This window comes from Biomphalaria glabrata, chromosome 2, assembly GCF_947242115.1.
Source record: "Biomphalaria glabrata chromosome 2, xgBioGlab47.1, whole genome shotgun sequence".
NCBI lineage: Eukaryota > Metazoa > Mollusca > Gastropoda > Planorbidae > Biomphalaria > Biomphalaria glabrata.
This window is the reverse complement of record NC_074712.1, coordinates 58,985,902-59,013,512: the sequence shown is the minus strand read 5'-3', so window position 1 is coordinate 59,013,512 and position 27,611 is coordinate 58,985,902. Positions and strand designations below refer to the sequence as shown.

At 33.7% G+C, this 27,611-nt stretch overlaps 1 protein-coding gene and 1 pseudogene across 5 annotated transcripts; both read right to left on the bottom strand.

The window, feature by feature from the left end:
* Positions 1 to 27,611, bottom strand: LOC106065617 (zinc finger protein 271-like). 5 transcript variants are annotated; one of them, XM_056021697.1, is made up of 4 exons: positions 27,233 to 27,611; positions 8,371 to 8,646; positions 5,477 to 5,650; positions 1 to 2,036 (listed from the first exon to the last, which is right to left on the bottom strand). In XM_056021697.1, the coding sequence occupies exons 2-4, from the start codon at positions 8,599 to 8,601 to the stop codon at positions 381 to 383; spliced, it is 2,061 nt and encodes a 686-aa protein (XP_055877672.1). In that variant the 5' UTR covers positions 8,602 to 8,646; positions 27,233 to 27,611; the 3' UTR covers positions 1 to 380. The 5 variants fall into 5 exon arrangements, with proteins under 5 accessions (XP_055877672.1, XP_055877669.1, XP_055877670.1 ...); XM_056021694.1 differs by lacking the exon at positions 27,233 to 27,611 and adding an exon at positions 10,443 to 10,789; XM_056021695.1 differs by lacking the exon at positions 27,233 to 27,611 and adding an exon at positions 10,453 to 10,789.
* On the bottom strand, positions 19,415 to 27,238 carry LOC129924785 (zinc finger protein ZFP2-like; annotated as a pseudogene).

Here is a 27,611-nt window from a genome sequence, read left to right as displayed (position 1 = left end):
AAATGTTATAAACATATTTATTCTTAAAGTCAACACCTTGTTTTTTTTTTAAACTCTTATGTGGGCCCCAATGAAAATTGCAACACCACTACTGCAGTTAGAAAAGATTTTACTCGCAAAGCCAGACATCCCTGCATGACAAATTTAAAGTAGTAAAAAAATTGACTCCTATACTGTGTTGCCAATTATTCTATTTTCCTGCTGTTGATGACAGCTGACACCTTTTTTTTTTTTAATTATATCTAAACATCTAGAAAATTCACTTCTGACATACTGTGTATCACTAGTAATTCTTATAGACATAATTATTCAACAGCATAAATTAATTAATGATTAATTCAATCAGAAACAGAAGATCTATTTAATTGATTGGACCTTGACTAGGATTTCTCATCAGTATGAATTCGCTGATGCTTTTTTAAATAATACGACTGAAGAAATTCTTTTAGACATACTTGACATTTGAAAGGTTTTTCACTAGTATGAACTCGCTCATGCTTTTTTAAATATTTAGACTGAGAAAATTCTTTTAGACAAATCTGACATTTAAAAGGTTTTTCATTTGTATGAATTAGCTGGTGTTCTTTTAAATTTTTGGACTGAAAAAATTCTTTAAGACATATCTGACATTTGAAAGTTTTTTCACCAGTATGAATAAGCTGGTGTTCTTTTAAATTACAAGCCTGAGAAAATTCCTTTAGACATATTTGACATTTAAAAGGTTTTTCACCAGTATGTAATCGCTGGTGCTTGTTTAAATTTCGAGATTGAGCAAATTCTTTAAGACATATTTGACATTTGAAAGTTTTTTCACCAGTATGAATTAACAGGTGTTCTTTTAAATTATGAGACTGAGAAAATTCTTTAGGACATATTTGACATTTGAAAGGTTTTTCACCAGTATGAATTAGCTGATGCTTATTTAAAGTTGTAGACTGAGAAAATTCTTTAGAACATATTTGACATTTGAAAGGTTTTTCACCAGTATGAACTCGCTGATGCTTTTTAAAATTTTGAGAGTGAGAAAATTCTTTTAGACATATTTGACATTTAAAAGGTTTTTCACCAGTATGAATTCTCTTGTGTTTTTTTAAATAATAAGACTTTGAAAATTCTTTTAGACATATTTGACATTTGAAAGGTTTTTCACCAGTATGAACTAGCTGGTGTTCTTTTAAATTTTGAGAATGAAAATATTCTTTAGGACATATCTGACATTTCAAAGTTTTTTCACCAGTATGAATTAGCTGATGCTTTTTTAAATTTTGAGAGTGAGAAAATTCTTTAGAACATATTTGACATTTAAAAGGTTTTTCACCAGTATGAATTCTCTGGTGTTCTTTTAATTGATAAGACTTAGAAAATTCTTTTAGACATATATGACATTTGTTCTCACCAGAATGAATTAGCTGGTGCTCTTTTAAATTTTGAGAATGAAAATATTCTTTAGGACATATTTGACATTTGAAAGGTTTTTCACCAGTATGAATTAGCTGATGCTTTTTTAAATTTTGAGAGTGAGAAAATTCTTTTAAACATATTTGACATTTAAAAGGTTTTTCACCAGTATGAATTCTCTCGTGTTCTTTTAAATTACAAGCCTGAGAAAATTCTTTAGGACATATTTGACATTTGAAAGGTTTTTCACCAGTATGAATTAGTTGGTGCTTTTTTAAAATTCGAGACTGAGAAAATATTTTAAGACATATTTTACATTTGAAAGGTTTTCCACCAGTATGAATTAGCTGATGCTTTTTTAAATTAGAAGACTGAGAAAATTCTTTTAGACATGTTGGACATTGGAAACATTTTTCCCCAGTATGAATTCTCTGGTGTTGTTTTAAACATGAAGAGTCAGAGTATTCTTTTAGACATATTTTACACTGGGGATTTTCTTTTTGAGAACAAGATGAAAGATGGATTTCTTCGCCTAAAATAGCCTCGTTGGGATGGTTTTGTTTCTTGTCCTCCTTTTTGATTGTCGAAAATGCACAACTTTCTGAATCCATTTCTCTTTTTGATTGGATTTCCTGTATCTGCAGAAATTAAAAAAAATAAGTAAGATATAAAAAATGCTTTTAAAAAAAAGTTTCAACTAAGTTTAATTGTATCAATTACGTTGGATCAGATGTGTAATAAAATTAATATTGTTATAAACCTGGTGGTGGCACAGATGGGGGTAGTGGTGTGTGTGTAGTCAGCCGACGCAATTCGCCCCAGGCCAGCGCTAGACGAGCGGTCAACCGTGACGAGTTACGACTGTCAGCGAAGACGAGTATCAACACGGCGGTTCGGGAAGGATCGACGGCGGTCCGGGAAGGTTCGACGTCGTGAACAGAGCTCAGGAGCGTCACGAGAGTTGTAGTCATCTGACCACTTGGAAACATCGAGCTGCGTTCTGTCCGGTTCGAGAAGGCCAGTAGGGACCCTATATAAGAGAGGAGGTGTCGCAGTCAAGACGGTCGAGAAAAGGGGCTCAATACAGCACGGTTCACGGCAGGGGTTCAGAGCCCGGTTCACTACAGTCCGGTTGACTACAGCACAGTTCAGCGGTGTGGTTCTGTACGGAGCATTACGACGGTTCAGTGCGGAGTACTGTCAAGTACAGTTGAGACGGCTGGCGTCTTGATCTTGGTCTGCGATCGAGTCCGACACAACGAGCCTAGTGTGTGAAGTCAGTCCTGAACTGTTGAACCCAGTGCAAGCCCGGAACGAGACGGAGAGGCCAGTGCAAGAGTTGATACTGCGGAACGGTGTTATCGGAGAGATATTTGTACAGTGTTTGTGTTGCCAATTGTACAGTATTGGATGTTATTTATTCAACTATTAAAGTGTTACGTTACTTTGGAGCCCTGAGTTGTCAAGTTCTTTAAGTTGGTGGTGTAAGGTGCAGTTTGCAGAGAGCCTGAATAGTGAGATTCGTAACAATATAATAGATCTAGACTAACAATAATAAATGTGGGATTAGAAATACTTTTACCAACTATTTTTGTTTAGCACAATTTACAGGCTTTTAGCTTTCTCAATGCAATATGACCGTACACATGTTTTTGAAAAGCACTGGAAAAGGGGTGGGATGAAGGGGATCTCCTCTTTGTGTGATAGCATTTCAAATGTATTTTGTTTTATAAAAAGTTGTACATAAAAAGTTGTACAGTTTAAACTTGAAGGCTTCAGCTTATACACACATAATACTGTGTCAGGGAAGTGCTTATGAGGTTTCATAGCTATCTATTGCTGGTTTCAAACTTTTAAGGCCTAATTCTCTACACAAAGTATAAAGGGGTCTTATGCAGCTTAGGCCACCACATCTGTCTAGAACAATTTCTTTCCCCTGTTCGATAGCAAACAAAATAATTAATCAACAATTTTTTTTATTTTTTTAAAAATCGATTTTTGCTTTGTCAGGTATATGAAATAATTGTTCACAATTTCAACTAGATCCGAGATTTAGTGTGGAAGAAATAATGTGTACCAGAATTGTACAAGACAGACAGACACAGTGAGTTGATATAAGCTTTGTAAAAAAAAATATATATATATATTTACACATCTTAAATTTATTGAATAAAAAAATATTTATGCTTTATTCATTATAGACTCATAGGCTATTGGTCTCATCAAAACTATAAAGTAAGAATAAAGATTTTTTTTTAAAATCTGGCCATTGATGCAACATGTCTGTGCAACAGGATGCTTGAGGTGTCAGAATGCCACAGTGTGATCTTATATGTTAAAGTGTGAAGATGACTTGAGGCTACTATAGCGTTGTGTAGATCAGACAATGCTCTTTTAGTACTTGATTTATTGAAGATTTTCATATCTGATCTTTAATAAACACTCAAAGAACATCGTGTGATGCCAGGATTCTTATATAGACTCTAAATATTTTGAAATTCAAATAATAAACATCCTTTAATTCAAAATACAAAAACTTTAATTTAGGAACTAGGAATAACTCATATATATATATATATATATATATATATATATATATATTTATAGACACCCTCATAACCATGGGCTACAGAAACAGATAATCTTTACATCATCTGCCTTATAGATCGAAGACTGAAAGGGCTACACTCTAGAATTGACTGTAAGATTGACCACAAATTTCTCTTTAAAAAAGAATGCAGGTACATTTTGATTTGATGATCAAAATTCAATTTTTTATTATATAATTGAGTATTATTTATCTGCTTGTGAACAATGAAGAAATATATCCCACTATAGCAGCAGTTCTCAACCTGTAAGTCGCAACCCTATGGAGTGAAATAATGAAATGCCAGTGGTCCCCTAAGATCATAATAATTTTTTTTTCCACTATATTAACAAAACTTGACAATATGCACATTTTATTACATTTATAGATGCTTTTTTTTTAAAAAATATAATTGTATTTAAGGTAAGATCAATAATTGTATTTGAGGTAAAATATATAATGTATTTGTATTTTGGCACATCTGCACACATTAGGTCATGTCGTGCCCATAATCCCTCAAGGGTTACTCTCCCTTCATAATTGTATTGCTATTGGAGATATGATATATGTGGCAGACAACTATAAATGAGTTCATCTCAAATGTTCAATGTTCTGTACCATAGTATAGTGGACCATAATAGTTTGGCACAATATGAAGTCTGTAATGAAACAAAGGGGTATTACACAGATGGAATAATTTATCAATTGGGTAGCATCATATTTAATTTTTAATATGTAAAACAGGCGCTTATATGTAATGATAATGAAGATAAGCAGGATATCTGTGCTGGAAGAGAATGAGGAATGGTGGGTAGAATGATCATTTGGTCTTAGAGGGGAGCAGCCATAGTGAATATTGAGACAACATGATATCCAGTGACACCTTTACATTATCTTGGCATAACATGAAAATATGTTCTAGTTATCCTACTTGAGCATATCTAAGAATATATTTTGCCCATTGTAGTATGGCTGAGTTGATAGAGTGTCATGGTAATAATTTTTTTCTTTACTTTTAGATGGGGCATAGTAGCTGAGCAGTAAAATGCTTGGCTTCATGAGGTGTCATGCATCTGAATCTTGGTGAAGACTGGGATTTTTAGGACACAATTGTGTTCGCCCTACTCTAATGGACACCTGACAATAGTTGAGGATAGTAAAGGCAATAGGTCCTTGTGCTGGACATAGAAACAGATGACCATTACAACATCTGCACTATAGATTGCAAGGTCTGAAAGGGACAATTGACTTATAAAAAATCTCACTAAATTTTTTAATAAAATTTGAATGTTTAGGTTACTTTTTTTAAAAGTAGGAATTATTTGCAAGCAAAGTTATTAAAAGAATCAGGACCTCATCAAATGTATACTTTTTAGATATCCAGTATATACATAGTAAATAGTGTTATTGGCATCTTTTTATAGTTACCTTAGTATAAAATTAGCAATAAGTAAGGATTTCTGATCTTGTTTGTAGGAAGTTAATATTTACCTGACTCACAGACACTTCGGTGACAGTGGCATGTCCAGGCATTATGATAGGTACAGGACAAAGACTGTTGTCTGCCTTCATTGACACTTCCTGTAGTTGTGGAGCAAAGGTCCATGGCTTATTACTAGTTGTAGTAAAATCATCCATTTCAATTTCTTGCTTTACAGTACTTTCCTTTGAGACAAAATTTTAACATTAATAAAAAATGAGAAATTAAAACAAAAATGTGTATATACTAAAAACAAAGTAGGAAATCCAGCATTGGATAGAACTTTCTACTTTGCCTAAGCATTGTGTAGAATGTACTCTATTTTCCACAAATCAGAACAGTTTTGTCTTGTTCTTAAAAGTGTAGAATCAATTTTGATTATGAATGCGTCTCTGCAATGATATTCTTTTTGTGCTGGTTATCTTGTTGATACTCATTTCCATGTGAAAATTTGTATGATGAATTATCAGGAAATTTTAAAATGCCTATTTCTTTGATGAAATTGTATTAGTTTGCAGATTAAACAGTTCAAACAATGTGTCCTTTAATGGATGTCCTAGGCCCGATGCCTTGTAACTTTTATCAAGTATTAAGTTTTGAAGAGCATCCTCCTTCTCTTATGACATTCCAGGGCAAGTTTTGCTAGTCTGAATTGTGACTGGAGTTGAAAATCTAAATAGTTTTCATCACCTTAGGTGAGCTAGACAAGAAATATTCACTTAAAAAGTTGCCATGTAGAGAATGTATAGTAAAGAAAGTATACATTTTGAAACAGATGCCATTTTGTGTGGGTACTGCAAAATAGTTAACAACAGGGAATTTCAACCCTTGGGGGTCGATTGACCATTTCCCAGGGGTCTCCTACTACCATCAAATTTGGAGGGGGGTGGTGCTATTTTTTTCATTGGAAGTTTTTTTTTTTAATCGTTTCTAACATGTTGCAAAAAGCATATTTGTACAATAGTTGATTTATATTTATGGTACTATAAGTAAGAGAGAATGCTCAGATTACATTATTATAAAAAAAATTATGAAACGATCTTAAAGTATCAATAAAATAAAATAAAAAGTGACAAATATAGATCTAAGAACAAGGACATATTGCTAGAGAATACAGAGTGCACTTTTAGTGAATGTAAGTAACATCAATGTTTAGAGGTAAACATGTTTTTTTCATTAGTAGTATCTTCTTTGTTTTGTTTTTTTTATAATTGTCTTTCGAAAATAGATGTTGCAGACAACATCTTCGCTGTTGCGGAATAAAGTTGTTCAACTATTGAAATTATTGTCCATTAAATGCGTCAAAATACAATTGCGGGATAAAAAAAACAACAATCTATGGTGAGGATCTAATGACGTCATGAAGAATATGTATTTAATAATATGCCATCAAATTATAGTCCGTGCTATTGAAGGAATTAAATCATTAAGGAACAACCCATGAACACGGACAGAAGAACGTTAAGAAAACAAATTGACAACTTTTAGCGAATGTTTAATTTCAATAGTTAAAGCAGGAATTGAAATGACCTAAGGAATCATTAGTAATGAAGTTCTATCTGCCGAAGGCATGAGGCTGAACAAACGTCTGAGCTTTGCCAATTAGGACATTCAGTGTTCTAGTTTTGAAGGTTGGTGGTGTCAAGAAATCAAGACTTCACTCAAATGGCAAGTACTATAATTAAAACACAGCAGCACTTGACGCTTCTTATTCACACCATTAACAAAGAGTTATTGTCAGCGGCCAAGTACATTGCTTGAGTTCAGATTGGAGCTGAATACGTTAACAAATCTAGTGCAATTTCCATATCTATTGACACTGTCCACAGGAAAATGGTTCAAATGTCTTTTGAAATTAACAATCAAGTAATTCAGGAAACGATGTCTGCATCCAGTTTGATGAATCCACAGACGTTGCAAATAATGGCGAGTTTAAAGATTTAGTTTTGATGCAAACCTCTTGAAACATCTACAGCACGTGATGTAACTGACAAAGTTGGTTCATTTTTTGGAAAGTAAAAGACATCTTGGTGAAAATATTTGTGGTGATAGTGCTCTAACTACGCTTGGATGTCGTTCTGGATTTCAATGTTTGGTACAGAATGAATCGGCAGAAGAATTCATCCTAACTCACTGTATGATTCATTGACAAATATTAGTGACGAAGACACTGCCACTAGCATTACATTAATGCAGCTCAATATGATTTTTCTTCAATGTCTATTGCACAATTCTGGAACAATTGTTTGCAGTAATTCCGATTTATTTCTACATATCTTTGCGAAACATGGGTTTTCTGCCTGTTAGTTATCAAGCCTATATACAGAAAAAAACTTGATGCAGTAGATGTGAATTTTTAATGTAGTGAAATAAAAACAAGTTCAACCTTTGCACTAATAGTGACGTGTTTGAAAATACAGTCGCTAAAATTTTGTAGCAATGTAGTTTACTGTATCGAAGACTGTATGTTTTCCATGCTTGGAAATACTTTTGAAACTGTCAGTTATTTATGCAACATGGTTACATAAATATTATAAACAAGTAAAAAAAATAAAACAAATGAAAGTCATAAAAGATACACTTTTTTGTAATTTAAGCACAAATTTATTTAAAACTAAATAAAGTATTTGTTATGATCAGACTGTAACAATGGAATTAACATCATGGATATCACTAATATCAGATATGTACATTTTGATAACAATTTTATAACACAAGATAAATCCCATTTACCTAGGCCTATAATCAAAACAACTATTTTTAGTTGGGGGTGGCCACCTAGAGGGAAATTGTATTGGGGGGGTCGCGGACCTAAAAAGATTGAGAACCGCTGGTTTACAAGATCTTAATAGTTAGGTACACAGGATGAATTCTTAAATGAAACAAAGGGGTAATAATAAAATACCTGATGCCCGAAGTTTGAATCTGAGGTTTGAGCACAGGGACAGCTTTCTGATTGCTGCCTACACAGGTCTGATTTTTCTTCTTCAACCTTCTCTATTTCTATGTTTGACACCTTAAAGTCTTGTTCTTCAGATTGCTGTGCAAACAAATTTGTTTCATCCATTTCATCTTTCATTTGTTTTAATGAATAGCTCAGAGCAAGAGTAGCGTCATGACTTGTATCAGCCATCATGGAACTTTTAGTGGATCTCAATGTCTGCTCATTAATCTAATTGTCCTGGTGTAAAAGAAAAAAAAAAAGTTAAATAAAGCTAATTTGAATTTTTTTTTAATAAGTGCATAATTTGTTTTAAAAAGTGTTTGAAAAAGCAACAAATATCTAAAGCGTGTGTTGTAGTCTGCGAGCATTAACATTTCATCAAGCGTCTCACCAGGTATCAGGTGGTGGACAGAGGAATGCCCACAAGATGTGGGGGATACCGGCTAAATAAATACCCAGGGAGGACCAGAGAGAAAGTCACAAGACCTGGTAGAGTTGTGATTAAAAGAACATTCAACCTGGTATTGATTTATAGTCCACAAAGGGAAATCTAATAGCAATATAAGCTGTTAACCAGTCAATAGCAGGATAATTGCCATTCGAGTTAGGGCTACAGCTAACATGATAAAACAATAATTCAAGTGTATGCCTCAATGTCCGGCTATAAAGCAAGGTACTAAAGAGCATCTACAATGAAATAGATGACTGCACTAAAGAAGTTCTGAAAAAAAGATATCCTCATTATCATGGGAGACTGGATTGCCAGGATAGGAAAGGATGAAGTTGTATTTATGTCACAAAAAACAGTTGCTTCGGATAAATTTTGTTAATTGTAATATATTGTAAATGTATATTGATATATATATATATATTAAATAAATTATACATATAGCATTGGCAAAGCTACATTAGATATTTAAATTATGATTACGATTATTATTCTTCATCCTCATTCTCATTTTTATATTGGAACGTTCAGATGACTAGACCAATACATGAGATGAACTGTGCAGAGGTTTCCAAATCAGGGAGCTCTTCATATAGTTTTCTTTCTATTGGGCTGTTTTTGGGCCAGTGTCTTGTACAGGCCTCATGGTAAAGAGAACAGTTTTGAAGGACATGGTCAGCATTCTCTGGTGACACTCCACATGGGCAGATTTCACTTGTTCCAATTTTTCCGGTACAAATGTTGTCTCATTCTGTTGTTCTGGTCCTGAGTCGAAAGTGCTCTATTCTACACATTCATCATCATCATTCCTGTGGGTTTCTCATGGAACTTAGGGCCTCAGTAAAAACATGACACTCTCCAAAATCTCTTGCTAGTTTTTTTTATGGCTTCCCAGCTCTTTACGGTCATTTTGGCTTCTTCTAGTACACTGCATCGCCATGTTTTATTTGGTCTTCCTCTATGTCTTGTTCCCTGGGGGTTCCACTCTAAGGCCTGCCTAGCTCTGTTGTTGGTATCTTTTCTAAGGGTGTGACCAATCCATCTCCACTTCCTCTCTAATATCTGCACCTCTATATTTTTCTGTCCACTCATCTCCCACAGTTTGGTGTTTTCTACTTTGTCGTACCAGTGTATTTTTTAGGATATTTCTCAGGCATCTGTTGATGAAGGTCTGTACTTTTTTTGTTGTCACTTCAGTCGTTCTCCATGTTTCAGAACCATACAGTAGGACAGCCTGGACATTAGAGTTAAAGATTCTTATTTTATTCTTGTTTGAGATGTGAGGAGATTTCCAGGTTGGCACTAGATTTATAGGTTTATTGTCTTCATCTGTTCCACCTGATACATTGACTACACTCCCAAGGTATAAAAATATTCTACACATTACTCATTAATATTTATATAGAATAATATTTAATAAAGTACCTATAGATCTAGATTCTACACTATTAGATATATAACTATGTAATAATGTATTATTGTATGTAAACTATCTATCTATTGACACTATTCAACACTATTGTAAAATTTAGACTAGATATACAGATCTACTCTTTAACATAAAAAAAAAAAGTGAAGTCCTTACCCATACTAACCATCTAGCATTACTATTCCCAATACTGGCAATAGTCAATAATTATAGACAAATTAGTAATACTAATAGCATCATAAGCCATCAATCACTGAATCATGAGTTTCCCAAGCCAAGTTTTAAGCCTTTTTCTTAAATTACAGACGTTACTTCAAAACTTAAAGTTTAAGTTAAGGCTTTATAGATACATACTCAGATAGATCTAATCATCTAATCTAAAGTTTAGATTCTATAAATTATATTGACCAATCTTGAATCTAAGTCAATCTTTGCACTTTCATTACTGATCTAGATCTATCATCTAGATTACCTCCCTAGTCCTAGATCTGATACTACTGATAGAGAACGGAATATATTATTACATAGAATTTATAGATTCTGGACGTATGTATTATATAAAATAGTCATATAGATTATAGATGCATTAAATTATTTAAATAGGCCATTGTCTAAAGTAGTCAATAACAGATCAGATCTAAATTAAGTAAATTTCCAAGTGCAAGAGCAGCCAGAGTGAAAAAAAAAAACAACAACAGAAAAGGCGATCACGAAATATAATCTCTCGTTTTTTACTTCCGCCTAGATCTAGATCTAGCTTTTCGTCTTTTGAACACCCTTTTTTTTTTCTGATATTTGCGAACACCCCACAATATTTGTTAAAAGAGCCTTTATTTTGAAAGTAGTATGACGAAACTAGTCTATTGTTTTGATCATGCTCAGGCCAGGGGCGGCCTGGGCATTATTATAGATGTATAAATCGGGGCACATAAACACAAAATGCTTTTTTTTTGTGACAGTACGTACCGTTAGATCGTCTAAGAGCTGAGCCGAAGACTCTTCGAGCTCTAAGTTTTGAAAAAAAAAACAACTGTTGGAGCGTCAATAGTAAAAACTGTCTGAACCACCGTTCTGTCTGGTAGAGACCCAAGTCAATGCCTATATAAAGCATTGCTTTTTCCAACATAACTGGCCTCTGGACACATGGGCTAGACATGGCCAAAGAACCGAGTTTACCGGGAGCCTTCGCCATCTTCCTATGTTATACCAAGCTAACCATGGGGAACTTGCCATTAATGTAACGGTCCCTTGAGGAACGGCGCATGGATTATCGACAGGGTTGTGAGAGCTCTCTTTCAACTCCGTCCGTGCAATGGGTCCACTATCGCGAACCCTTGGACACTCCCACGGGAATTTTGTTTTGCCATTCATTTAGCCAAGTTACCCCCTCAAGTAACCGTTTCCACCCGAGTGCCACACTTTCACATAAAATGACTTCTCAATTCAATAACAACTTGACTTGATACTTCTTAAATAAAACTTAAAGATACATGAAACTTCACTTAGTATAACTTCAACTAATAAAACTTTAATTAAATGGACCCGCTAATATCACAAACCTTAACTAAACCTTTACTAAGAGATGACTTAAGCGATAACTAAGCGAGGACCATCGCTCTACAAGAACTACTACTATGCGAGGACCCCGTCTGACTGACTTTCCCCTAATTTATACCTTTCTTAATCGTACATTCCAGAATCATGGAAACTTCTCCGATAATTAATTTAGTAACTTTGACCTTCTAGAAGCTGACGTGTGCTATTTTTTTCCCTTAACCTCTTTCTTTGATTGGATACCTTAAATTAACTTGTTTACGCTGGACACTTGCACTGATTTGAACTCGCTTCTAGAAACTGGTCGAAATAGGTCACAAACTCGACTCGTGACACACTGTCATCCCGTTTTGTGGTTCTCCAAAGACATCACCCATTCATTTTTTACCATCATCACATCATCTCTTGTGTCCGATTGCAGCTGTCTTTCATCGTTAGACATATCATCTGACACCTGCTGAATTTTCTTTTTGCACATAACGGCAAAATGATGTCTCCCAATGCAGGACACTTTTACTTAATGTATTCGTGAATACTTCCACAATACCTGCATTTACCTTTCTGAATGTTTGTTCTTGATGGTGTTGATACTTTCTCAATGATTGGAGTGTCGGCTTGTATTTGTCTCAACTGTTTGTTGGCGGTCTCGTATGCTCTGCAAATGTCTCTGCACCTATCCAATGTGAGATTACTATCTTGTAACAATTTCATTTTGAGGCATTCATGTCTAACACCAAGAACTACTCTGTCTCTAATCAATTAACCTCGTTAACCGCAAGCCACAGAAACAGATGACCTTTACATCATCTGCCCTCTAGACCAAAAGGTTTGAAAAGGGAACTTTACTACCCGGTATCTGGGAAGCACCATATCAGCAAACGCCAACCTAGATGATGAGGTAGACCTCCGTGTGGCACGTGCCAGTGCTGCGTTTGGCAGACTTCAAGGACACGTGTAGCATCGGAGAGGACTCAGCACATCCACAAAACTGAAAGTCTACAGCGCTGTAGTTCCCCCGTCACTCCTATATAAGCGAGTCCTGGACCATATATTCCCACACATCAAAAAGCTTAACTCCTTCCATCTACGCTGTCTCAGGAGTAGTCATAGGGTGCACTGGCATGACCACATACCAGATACAGAAATCCTTAAGTTGTCCAACATGAACAGTGTCAAAGTCCCAATTTCAATGGGCGGGACATGAAAATGTAACTCCCATATCAAGTGCTAAAATGTATCATTACTTTTTCAGTTTTCCGAGAATCTATTTGATAATAGCCTACTTGTGCTATGACCATAGACATAAATAAATATAGACTGGCAGATAAAAACATGAAACGAAAATATGTGACTTGCTATTTTTGTGTACTTTATTATACAACATTTATGAGCAGTGTAGTTAGTTTTGTTTAATCTCTAAGAATGAATATCATGCAACTTTTCAGAAATCGGAAATCCGACAATAGATATATAGCTATTTAACTAATAAACTAATATCTTTAAATTATATATTTAACTTAATTCAGCATTTTTTTTCCACTAATTAATTCAAATTAACAACTCTTAGCTTAGCCCTTAGCCTTAGGACTAGATCTAGACCTAGTCAAGTCAGTCTAGTCTAGTTTTAGTGTTAGACTTAGACTTTAATTAAGGCTTTAGATCTACTAATCATCTACTAATACTACTAATAATAACTAATAGTAATATTCTATATAGTTAATTAAACACGTAAATATATTGATCTAGAATTAGATCTAGTCTAGGTCAATATTTTGAATTTAATAAACCATTTCATTTGATTTAATTGTCATTGTTAGCTTTCAATTTAGATTTAGACATAAATTAGGCATTGTAAACCTTAACCCTTAAGGCGCGTGAGGTAGTTAAATTTAGCCTCCATTGTTTAAGCACTCATTGTAAAACAGCTCAGCACTTTAAGGGTTAAACTAGATTTAGACTAGACCCCTTTAAAAACTAAAATCAAAAACAGTCATCATGAAATTGCTCTGGCTATTTATCCTAATAATTACTAAATACATACTAGCTGAACACAGAACCAGATCTACCTTAGTCAACACTAAACTTAAAAAAGAAACAACAGTCATAATCAATCATCACACTTTAGATCAAAGCAACTTAAAAAATAACCTAACATACACATCCATAACACTAAAGAAGATTACCCATCACAAATGGAAGTTCTCAATCAGACACAGCAGAAATAAATACCTATCACTGTTAATATTAATAGCAGGAGATGTAGAGTCAAATCCAGGGCCTAGATCTAAAGATAGATGCAACATCTGCAAAAAAGTATGCACCATGAAACAGAAAGCCATTCAATGTGACACCTGCGATGAATGGTACCATGCATCATGTCTCCATATGAATACACCTGTGTATTATGCCTTAGGCAACAAAGATGCATCATGGCACTGTGTACCGTGTGGGTTACCTCAGTTTACATCAGGACTGTTTGATTCCTTTGATGCAGACACTTCTAACCCATACAACATCCTAAACACCATCCCAAACCAAACTCACCAACCACTAGCCAGATCCACTCCTGTTAAACCTAAATCTACTAAAATTAATACAACAGCCTCACTAAACAAACCTACTAAAGAAGTAACACCAAAATACCTTAAAACCTTAGTAATAAATTTTCAAAGCATTAGGAACAAAACAGCAGACTTAGAAATTTTATTAGAATGTGAGAAACCAGACATAATTGCAGGCACAGAAACTTGGCTACATCCTGAAATTTATAATGCAGAAATTTTCAATAGTAATTATGAAATTTTTAGAAAAGATAGGGCTGATAATCATGGAGGAGTTCTTTTAGTTATAGCAGAAGAAATTACCTTACCTAACTCAAAAAATATAGAATCAACATTTTGTAAAATTAATACCACCTCAACATCCCTAATAATAGGCAGCATTTACAGACCACCAAATTCTAGTTTAGAATACATGCAGGAACTATGTAATCAGATTACGACACTTAAAGAGACAAATAAAAATGCAGTTTTTTGGATTATGGGTGATTTCAACCTACCTGATATAAATTGGAAAACACTAACCATAGATAAACACCAAAACCTTAAGGACATAAATGAGCTTTTCATAGAAACTTTACACAACCTAAGTTTAGATCAAATCATTAAAAAGCCAACTAGATTGAACAACACATTAGATCTCTTCTTAACCAACAGACCTGGATTAGTAGTTGATTATGATATTATCCCTGGTCTATCAGACCATGAGATCATAAAAATACACAGTCAGATAAAAGCAGTAGCCAATATAAAACCCAAAAGAAAAATCTTACTCTGGAATAAATGTAACCTAACACAACTACACCAAGCTGCATTAAACTTTCAACAAACATTCTTATTAGAAAAAGACATTAACCAACCAGTCGATGACCTCTGGAATTTCATTAAAAACCATCTTAAAAGCATTATAGAAAATCAAATACCAACTAAATACACATCAAACAAAATAAATAAATGCTGGTTTAATAATAGACTAAAGAAGCTTTGTAAACAGAAGGAAAACCTATATAGAAAATTTAAAGAAACTAATGCAGAAAGAGTTTACAAAAAGTATATAAAAATTAAACACTTAACCCAAAAAGTAAGCAGACAGCTGCAGAGTGAATACATAAACAATGTAATATCTAAAGACAACAACAAAAACCTATGGTCATACATTAAGTCTAAGAAAATGGAAACAACAGGCGTAGCGCCATTAAAAGATGAACATAACATAATACATAATGATAATGAAACTAAAGCAAACATTCTAAACAAATACTTTGCATCAGCATTCTCAGCCCCAAGAGACAAAGACATATGACTGAATTTGAACCAAGTAGACAACATAGAAGATATAGTAGTACAAGAAAATGGAATTCAAAAACTATTAGCTAACACCAAACCAAATAAAGCTTCTGGACCTGATGGTATTCCAGCTAGATTACTCAAAGAACTAAGTAATGAGCTAGCCCCAGTATTCAAAATACTCTTTCAGGCTTCACTTAACCAGGTCAGAGTACCAAAGGACTGGAAAGAAGCTAATGTCACCCCCCTATTTAAAAAAGGAGAAAAATCTGACCCAGGAAACTACAGACCAGTATCACTTACCAGCATCACATGTAAAATCCTAGAACACATAATATGTAGCAACATCATAAACCACTTAGACAAACATAATGTCCTCACACCATACCAACATGGCTTTAGGAAATATAGATCATGTGAAACACAACTAATAGGACTAATTGATGATTTTTCAAAAGGTTTAGATAATAGTGAACAAATAGATGCTATCTTACTAGATTTTTCTAAGGCTTTTGACAAAGTTCACCACCATAGTTTGCTTAAAAAATTAAAATATTTCGGCATTAATGGTCCACTGCATCAGTGGATTAAAGACTTTCTGATAGGGAGAGAACAAACTGTAATAATAAATGGCTCTAAATCAACACCGATAACAGTAAACTCAGGTGTACCTCAAGGAACAGTCTTGGGTCCACTACTATTTTTAATTTACATAAATGATTTACCAAATTGCATTACTTCAGGAACAAAAGTCAGATTATTTGCAGACGATTGCATAATATATAGAACAATAAAAACAACACAAGACACAGATATTTTACAAAGAGAATTAGATGAATTACAGAAATGGGAATCAAATTGGAGCATGTCTTTCCACCCAGAAAAATGTCAGTTGTTAAGAGTAACAAAAAAACTAAAACAAATTAATTCCACTTATTTTATTCATGGCAAACCAGTAACACAGACTAAAAACGCAAAATACCTAGGTGTTATAATAAATGAAAAACTGTCATGGAATCCACATATTGATGAAACTACAAAAAAATCAAACAAAGCATTAGGATTTATTAAAAGAAATTTCTATAAATCAAATAAGAACATAAAACTAAAATGTTATTTAACCTTGGTTAGGCCAATAATAGAATATGCATCCTCTGTTTGGGACCCCTCAACTCAAGAAAACATTAAGAAAATAGAACAGACACAAAATAGAGCAGTGCGATTCATAACAAATGAATATTCACATTTGACTAGAGTAACACCTTTAGTAAAATCACTAAATTTAGAAAGCCTTCAGGACAGAAGGCTCAAAAGTAAAGTAGCAATAATACATAAAACACTGAACCATAATCTTCAAATACAAAATTTAATAAAATACTCTGAAAGACACAAAGATAAAGGCACATTCCTCGTCCCATATGCTAGGACAAATTTGTACAAATACTCGTTCTTCCCTAGTGCTATTAGAGCATGGAATGGGTTGCCTGAGCTAGCCAGGAAAACCAGTGACTTGGCAGAATTTAAGTCATTGGTTAATATGCATGACTAAATGCATGACGCGTAGGACGTAATCATCTTCTTTTTTGAAGTAACGTCTGTATTATATAAGATAAGATAAGAAGGAAAGGCCCATCAGCGAAATGGCATATAAAGCGAACACCTCCCCGTAATTTTTATCCATTCTTATTTATTTCAAAAGTAACTGCAGAACTAATAAAATGGTATTACAAAGACTCCATTTTTCTACATTTCCCACATATTCACTTTCGTTTTCCCTCATAAAATAAAGCATAGCTGAAGGTCAAAGTTGACATGTATGGAAATTTCATTCTCAAAACGTTTCCGGATAAACGAGAATAGGTCCGAACTTAAGGCGATTTTAAAGCACCAATGGACATTGGCCGAAAAAGATTTGCATATTGTACTTCTAAATAGATGAGGAAATAGTTAGCTATAATAGCTAAGGCTATTTATTCCGTTGAAAAAAATATATTATGGGGTGTTCGCTCAAAATGACCCTTTTAACTGAAAACCTATTCAGCGAAAGCCCCTATAATAAGCTTAAAAAGCCATTTAATTATAATTTAATGACTGATTTAATCTGTTTTTCTTTTTGTCTTATCTATTGTTATTGTTTGTAAACTGAAATATTAAAATAAAAGGCCTATTTTTAACCTTAACCCAATGTCTTGGATTTCGAAGATTAAGGATGAGTGCATCACTACGTGTTTCACATGACTACGCCCAGCATATTTTCCTTCCGTCTAAAATGTTTGACGCGCAGCTCTCCAATAGTCTCTCAGAGGTCATATGCTGGCAGTTACTTTCCTCTGTGCCAGTGAAGGTGAAATGACGCTTCAGTTGATCTTAACAGCGCTTATATTAGGCCTATACGGCTTATACGAGGTGGGGGGTGGTGGATGGTGGGTGACCTCTGTTTTGCCGTCCTCCTTTCTTTAACTGGCTGGTTAACCTCTTGTTACTAATTAATGATATTAATATGTGTATAAATGTTTAAAAGATCAGAATTCATTTTCACAGGGTTCCCCCACCATTCTGAGATTAGGATTTCAGGAGATTTCCAAGAGTTTTCCAGGAGAAAATATTCGATCTCAGGAGAGGAAAAAATGCGAACTATATATTTAGTAATAAATATAAGAATTATCATATAATATACATGTATAAAATTACAAGATCTCTCCTGAGCCTTTCGTCTCCATGCCCGAAACCCAAGCTATTGTAGATCTGCCTCCCATACATCATCAATCCATCGCATTCGGGATCTGCCTTTAGGTCAATCAGCGCGCGTGTGTGTATGTGTGTGTGTGTGGGGGGGGGGGGGAGATCGAGTTGATGGTGATTACGTGCACTGAACATGTGTTCTTAAAAAAAATAGTCGCAGTAACGAGAGTTTATGAAATGGAGAGTAAAACGACGTGGAGTAGCCTATAGGGAGGAGGCGAGATAGAATTTTGTAGTTTCTTTTAAAAATATTTGATCGCAAGTTTCGTTGGCTATATAGACATCAGTTCCAAGCAGAGAAAGGAGATGTGAAGCACAAGAAAAGTGAAAAAATTTTTAGGCCTAATGCCACAAGGAGGACATAGTTATAATGCTTCATGAAGAAGTTAAATGATAGAACTAATTGAAGCATAATTTCCTATATTTTAACATGCTATTTCGCTATTTTTTACGGCCTTTCGCTCATTTTGACTCCCGCGAAAATTGCGTTCGCTGATTAGGTCCGACCCCTACCGTAAGTTGACTTGAATTATAAATTTAATAGCTGATTTGGAAAAAAGAGTCAAATTTAGTTTTATCGCCCAATAGCTGAGGAGTCCGCAGATGTTTTCATTTTTTAAATAAGTTTAACCATTGCGGAGTTATAAATTCTAAACTAAAAACTGGCACAAAAGCGTTCGCCATTGGTCCTTTCCCATACATGTTTTCAAGTTGCATGAAGTTATTTCCTTTTTCCAGTCTATATTTATGTATTGTCTATGGCTCTGACAAGATGCTTCGTTTCTTTCACTTTCATTCAAACCCAAATCTCCTAGTGACCATTTTCTTGACAATATTTTCTAAAATAATATTTACTACTACTGACAATAAATAAAACGAAAAACACGGTAACTTAGCTTATACCGTATCTATAATATAAAGCAGAAAGTAAGGCGTATGTATGTATGTCTGGGTAGGGATAAGGAAAATAAGTAACAAAATTCCGTATAAGAAAATAAATTCATTTTTGCATTTTATTCACTCTTTACTAAGTACAAAAATCACGATCAAATTTAATTAAGTATAACCTTTTTTACGACCTTGCGTGTAGCGAAGCCATATCAAAATTCTGTTTCCTAAATAGATCACAATCAATAGCAAGAAATGCCAAAGTGTTCAATCTATCTCAAGTTATGCTTGATTATTTTGAGGCGTGAGAAGCTTCTTTTACTAGATGCCACAGTTACAGACAATGTTAAAAATATTCTTAGTAGTTTGGAAAAGAAGTGTATCTTTCATTAGTGGAAAGATAATGTAAAAGTGACAACTTTGTCTATTTTATGAATTTTCAGGACATTTTAATAATTTCAGAGGTCCAGAACCGTGTAATAAGAAATAATGGTTTTATTTAATAATGTGCACCTAGAAAACGCGGGGGGCCTATGATGGTGCGGGGACCACTTCGGCCGCATTGGTTGCAGTGGATTAAGTCCGGCCCTGCCTACACCACTACTGCAGTTGGAAAAGATTTACTTCCAAAGCAGAACATCCCTGCATGACAAATGGAAAGCAGTAAAAAAAAAAAACACGACTCCTATACTGTGCCAATTATTCTATTTTCCTGCTCTTGATGACTGCTGACACCTTTTTTTTTTTAATCTAAATTCACTCCTTACATACTGTGTCACCTGTTATTCTTTGGACATAATTATTCAATTCAGCTTAAGTCAATTAGTGATTAATTCAATCAGAACCAGAAGATCTATTTCTTTTACACATACTTGACATTTGAAAGTTTTTTTTTACCAGTATGAATTAGTTGATGCCTTTTTAAAGTTTGAGATTGAGAAAATTTTTTAAGACACATTTGACATTTATAAGGTTTTTCACCAGTGTGAATTCTCTGGTGTTCTTTTAAATGATATGCCTGAAAAAATTCTTTAAGACATATTTGACATTTGAAAGGTTTTTCACCACTATGAATAAGCAGGTGGGTTTTTAAACTTTTATTGTGAGAAAATTCTTTTAGACATACTTGACATTTGAAAGGTTTTTCACCAGTATGAACTCGCTGATGCTTTTTTAAATATTTAGACTGAGAAAATTCTTTTAGACAAATCTGACATTTGAAAGGTTTTTCATTAGTATGAATTCGCTGGTGTACTTTTAAATATTTGGACTGAAAAAATTCTTTTAGACATATCTGACATTTGAAAGTTTTTTCACCAGTATGAATTAGCTGATGCCCTTTGAAACTTTGAGACAGAGAAAAAACTTTAAGACATATTTGACATTTGAAAGGTTTTTCACCAGTATGAACTTGCTGGTGGGTTTTTAAACTTTGAGACTGAGAAAATTCTTTAGAACATATTTGACATTTGAAAGGTTTTTCACCAGTATGAACTCGCTGATGCTTTTTTAAATATTTAGACTGAGAAAAATCTTTTAGACAAATCTGACATTTGTAAGGTTTTTCATCAGTATGAATTAGCTGGTGTTCTTTTAAAGTACAAGCCTGAGAAAATTCTTTTAGACATATTTTACATTTGATAGGTTTTTCTCTATTATGTAATTGCTGATGCCTTTTCAAAGTTCGAGACTGAGCAAATTCTTTAAGACATATTTGACATTTGAAAGGTTTTTCACCAGTATGAACTCGCTGATGCTTTTTCAAATATTTAGACTGAGAAAAATCTTTTAGACAAATCTGACATTTGAAAGGTTTTTCACCAGTATGAATAAGCTGGTGTGTTTTTAAACTTTTAGGGTGAGAATATTCTTTTAGACATACTTGACATTTAAAAGGTTTTTCCCCAGTTGAAATTAGTTGTTGCTTTTTTTCACCAGTATGAATTTGTTGGTGTTGTTTTAAACATAAAGAGTCAGAGTATTCTTTTGGACATATTTTATACTGGGTACAAGAAGAATGTTGGATTTCTTTGTCTAAAATAGCCTCGTTGGAATAGTTTTGTTTCTTGTCCTCCTTTTTGATTGTCACAAACACACAACTTTCTGAATCCATTTCTCTTTTTGATTTGTGTATCTGCGGGAATAAAAAAAATAAGATATAAAAAAAAAATACTTAAAAAAAAAAAGTTTAAACTAAGTTTAATTGTATCAATTAGTTTGGATCAGATGTGTAATAAAATTAATATAATAGATCTAGACTAACAATAATAAATGTGGTATTAGAAATACAACTATTTTTGTTTAGCACAATTACAGGCTTTTAGCTTTCTCAATGCAATATGACCCTACATTTGTTTTTGAAAAGAGAGAAGAGGGGGGTGGGGTGCAGGGGATCTCTTCTTACTGTGATAGCATTTCAAATGTATTTTATTTTTTAAAAGTAGTACAGCTTGAACTTGAGGGCTTCAGCTAATACACACATAATACTGTGTCAGGGAAGTGCTTATGAGGTTTCATAGCTATCTATTGCCGGTTTCAAACTTTTAAGGCCTAATTCTCTACACAAAATATAAAGGGGACTAATTCAGCTTAGGCCACTACATCTGTCAAGAACAATTTCTTTCCCATGTTCGATAGCAAACAAAATAATTAATTACAAATAATTAATCAAATAATTGGTTAATTTTGTTTTATTGATTCTTGCTTTGTCAGGTACCGGTACATGAAGTAATTGGGCAAAATTTCAACTTGATTCGAGATTGGTTGTGGAAGAAATAACATGTAGGAAAATTGTACAAGACAGACAGAGTGAGTTGATATAAGCTTTGTAAAATTGTATAAATATTCACACATCATAAATATATTGAGTAAAAAAATATGTATGGTTTATTCATTATAGACTCATAGGCCATTTGTCTCATTAAAACTATAAAGTAAAAATAAAGATTTTTTTTTTTTAAATTTGGCCATTGATGCAAAATGTCTTCTACTATAAGCTAACATTAATCTCATTGGTCTAAATTATAAACATTAAAAATATATTAATATGATTTGAATAGGTCCCATATATGGAATAACCAAGAATTATTACATCAAATTTTTCTATACTTGCATAAATTAAATGCAAAAAAAGTCTGTAATGTGAAGAGATTCTGAAAAGAATGTTGAATCCTAAGAATAAGAAAGCAGCATGTAACAAAGCGTAATAGTGAGACAGCTTAAAATAAAAAGCTTTAATGAAAAGACAATGTTAAAGACTAACAGAGGGTTTAATTAAATGGGGCTTATAAAAATTTTAAAATCAATTCTCTTTTTTTTTTGTTCAAGTAATAAGAATAATCTGAACAGCCATATGCAAAAAGAATATTACTGATTTTCTTTAAGAAGAAAAAATGAAGAAATATACCCCACTAAAGCAGCAGTTCTCAACCTGCAAGTTACAACCTTTATGGGAGTCAAATAACGAAATGCCAGTGGTCCCCTAAGACTATCATATTTTTTTTTTTATTATATTAACACAAAACTTAACATTTGAATATTTTATTTCATTTACAGTTGCTTTTTTTTTGTTTTTTTAAATATAATTGTATTTGAGGTCAAATATATAATTGTTATTGAGATAAGATATATGTGGCAGACAACTATATAACGAGTTCTTAAACATCCATCTCAAATGTCTACTTCAATGTTTCTCAAACTGTTACCGATGGTTCCCTATTAAATGACAACAGTTTTGTTCCTAAGCCAGCTGGGTTCTGTAACATAGTATAGTGGACTGTAATAGTGTGGCACACAATATGAATTCTTAAATGAAACAATGGGGTTTTGAATTATTTAACAAGGGGATTACATTCATGTCTGTATTAAATCTGTAGAACTGTAGTTTGTGTTTTCACGCAAACAGTCTTTGTAACCTTGTTTAGGTTACTATTTTTTAATTTTTTTTTTCAATAAAGTTGTAATTATTTGCAAGCTAAATTATTAAAATAATGAGGACCACCCTGTATATACATTGTAAATAGTGCGATTGCATGTTTTATAGTTACCTTAGAATGAAATTAGCAATAAGGAAGAATTTTTTTATCTTGTTGTAGGAAGTTAATATTTAACTGACTCACAGACATTTCGGTGACATGTCCAGGCAATATGATAGGTACAGGACAAAGACTGTTGTCTGCCTTCATTGACACTTCCAGTAGTTTTGAAGCAAAGGTCCATGGTCTATTAGTAGTTGTAAAATAATTCATTTCTATCTCTTGCTTTACAGTACTTTCCTGTAAGACAAAAATTGAAACATTAATAAAAAATTAGAAATTGTGTATGTGTATATATATATTAACAACAAAGTAGGAAATCCAGCATTTGATAGAACTCTCTACTTAGGAAAATCCATGGTGCCATACAGGATGAAACAGGGTGGAGGGCACACACTAACTATGAGATATATCAATTGTATGAAGACCCACCAATAGTGAACGAAATTAAAAAGAACAGACTACTTTGGGCAGGTCACCTTGAAAGAATGTCAGATAACAGAGGAGCGAAAATCAAATACAGGCAAAAACCAAAAGGCAGGCGACACAAAGGCAGACCCCGAATGCGATGGATTGATGATGTGGAAGCAGACCTGCAACAGCTTGGGGTTAGGGCGTGGAGACCAAAGGCCCAGGAGAGATCTGAATGGAAGGATGTGTTGAAGCAGGCCAGAGCCCTCCATGGGCTGTGGCGCCCCTAGGATGGATGGATGGAAACAATGTGCAGAATGTACTCTATTTTCCACAAATCTGAACAGTTTTGTCTTGTTCTTAAAAGTGTAGAATCCATTTTGATTACAAATGCGTCTCTGCAATGATATTCTTTTTGTGCTGGTTATCTTGTTGATATCCAATTCCATATGAAAATGTATATATTATCAGGAAATTTTTAAATGCCTATTTCTTTGTGTTTTAGTTTGCAGATTAAACGGTTCATACAATGTGTCTTTTAGAGTGTGTCCTGGGCCCAATACCTTGTTACTTATGAGTGAGACTGATGTAAATGTATATTTTCTATATTTATAATGTTTTGTTTGGTGTAGTGCACAAATTGTTAGGCAAATTTCCTCATGGATAATAAAGATTATTATTATTATTACTTTTAATCAAGTATCAAGCTTTGAAGAGCATCATCCTTCTCTTATGACACTCCTTAAGGGCAAGTTTTTGCTAGTCTGAATTGTGACTAGAGTTGAAAATCTAAAAAGTTTTCATCACCTTAGGTGAGCTAGACAATAAATATTCACTTAAAAAGTTGCAATGTAGAGAATGTATAGTAAAGAAAGTATACATTTTAAAACAGATGCCATTTTGTATGGGTACTGCAACATAGTTTACAAGATCATAATAGTTAGGTACACAGGATGAATTCTTAAATGAAACAAAGGGGTAATAATAAAATACCTGATGCCCGAAGTTTGAATCTGAGGTTTTAGCGAAAGGACAGCTTTCTGATTGCTGTCTACAAAGGGCCGATGTTTCTTCTTCAACCTTCTCTATTTCTATGTTTGACACCTTAAAGTCTTGTTCTTCACATTGCTGTGCAAACAAATCTGTTTCATCCATTTCATCTTTCATTTGTTTTAATGAATAGCTCAGAGCAAGAGTAGCATCATGACTTGTATCAGCCATCATGGAACTTTTAGTGGATCTCAATGTCTGCTCATTAATCTAATTGTCCTGATGTAAAAGAAAAAAAAAGTTGAATAAAGCTAATTTGAATTTTTAAAAAAATTCATGCATAATTTGTTTTTAAAAGTGTTTGAAAAAACAACAAGTATGAAAAAATAAGTACAAAATTGTGTGTTGTAGTCAGCGAACATTAACATTTCATCAAGTGTCTCACCAGATATCAGGTGGTGGACAGGGGGAATGCCCACCAGATATGATGGATACCAGGGAAATAAACACCCGGGGAGGACCAAAGAAAAAGTTACAAGACCTGGTAGAGTGACGCTTTAAAGAACTATCAACCTGGTAATGTTTTTATAGTCTACAAAGAGAAATCTAATTGCAATATAAGCTGTTAACCTGTCAACAGCAGGATAATTGCCATTCGAGTTGGGGCTACAGCTAACATGATATAACAATAATTCAAGTGTATTGCTCAATGTTCAACTATAAAGCAAGGTTCTAAGAGCATCTACAATGAAATAGATGACTGCACTAAAGAAGTTCTGAAAAAAAGATATCCTCATTATCATGGGAGACTGGATTGCCAGGATAGGAAAGGATGAAGTTCTATATTTATATCATAAAAATTTTGTAACAATGTGGGAAACAGTTGCTTTGGATAAATTTCGTTTATTTGTAATATATTGTAAATGTATATTGATATATATATATACATATATATATATTAAATAAATTATACATACAGCATTGGCAATGCTACATTAGATATTTAAATTATGACAATATGATTACGATTATTATTCTTCATCCTCATTTTTATGTTGCAACGTTCAGATGACTAGACCAATACATCAGATGAACTGCGCAGAGGTTTCCAAATCAGGGAGCTCTCCATATAGTTTTCTTTCTATTGGGCTGTTTTTGGGCCAGTGTCTTGTACAGGCCCCATGGTAAAGACAACAGTTTTGAAGGACATGGTCAGCATTCTCTGGTGACACTCCACATCCATGGGCAGATATCACTGGTTCCAATTTTGAGCTTCTGGTACAAATGTTGTCTCATTCTGTTGTTCTTGTCCTGAGTCGAAAGTGCTCTATTCTACACATTCATCATCATCATTCCTTTGGGTTCCTCATGGAACATAGGGCCTCAGCCAAAACACGACACTCTCCAAAGTCTCTTGCTAGTTTTTTTTTTATAGCTTCCCAGCTTCTTCTAGTACACTGCATCACCATGTCTTATTTGGTCTTCCTCTATGTCTTGTTCCCTGGGGGTTCCACTCCAAGGCCTGCCTAGCTCTGTTGTTGGTATCTTTTCTAAGGGTGTGACCAATCCATCTCCACTTCCTCTCTCTAAGATCTTCTCCTCTATATTTTTCTGCCCACTCATCTCCCACAGCTTGGTGTTTTCTACTTTGCCATAGGAGTGTATTTATTATATCTAGGATATTTCTCAGGCATCTGTTGATGAAGGTCTACTTTTTTTTTTTTGTCGCTTCAGTTGTTCTCCATGTTTCAGAACCATACAGTAGGACAGCCTTGACATTAGAGTTAAAGATTCTTATTTTATTCTTGTTTGAGATGTTAGGAGATTTCCAGGTTGGCTTTAGCTGTTTAAATGTCTGAAGCGCTAGATTTATATGTTTATTATCTTCATCTGTTCCACCTGATACATTGACTACACTCCCAAGGCCAAGGTATATAAAATATTCTACACATTACTCATTAATATTTATATAGATCTAGAATAATATTTAATAAAGTAACGGTATACTATAGATCTAGATTCTATACTATTATATAACTATATGTAATTTAATGTATGTAAACTATCTATCGTAAAATTTAGAATCTAGATCTACTCTTTAACATAAAAAAAAAAATGTGAAGTCCTTACACATAATAACCATTTAGCATTACTTTTCCCAATACTGGCAATAGTCAATAATTATAGTCCACTAATAATAGCATCATAAGGCTCATATAATTATAGATCTAGGCCATCAATCACTCATTCACTGAATCAGGAGTTTCCCAAGCCAAGTTTGAAGCCTTTTTTCTTATCTTATATGATACAGACGTTACTTCAAAACTTTAAGCTTAAATTAAGGCTTTATAGATAGATACTCAGATAGCTCTAATCTAAAGTTTAGATTCTATAAATTATATTGACCAATCTTTGCACTTTCAATACTGATCTAGACCTAGATTAGATCTAATCTAGACTCTAGCATCTAAATCTAGATTACCTCCCTAGTCCTAGATCTGATAAATTACCGAATAGATTCTGGACGTATGTATTATATAAGATAGTCATATAGATTATAGATGCATTAAATAGGCCATTGTCTAAAGTAGTCAATAACAGATCAGATCTAAATTAAGTAAATTTCAAAGTGCATGAGCAGCCAGAGTGAAAAAACAACAACAGAAAAGGCGATCACTAAATTATCTCTCTTTTTTCACTTCCGCCTATCTTGACTCTACTAGAAGTCTAGCTTTTCGTGTTTTGAACAGCCCCTTTTTTTTTCCTGATATTTGCGAACATCCCACAATATTTGTTAAAAGAGCCTTTTTTTTGAAAGCTATGACGAAACTAGTCTTTTGTTTTGATCATGCTCAGGGGCG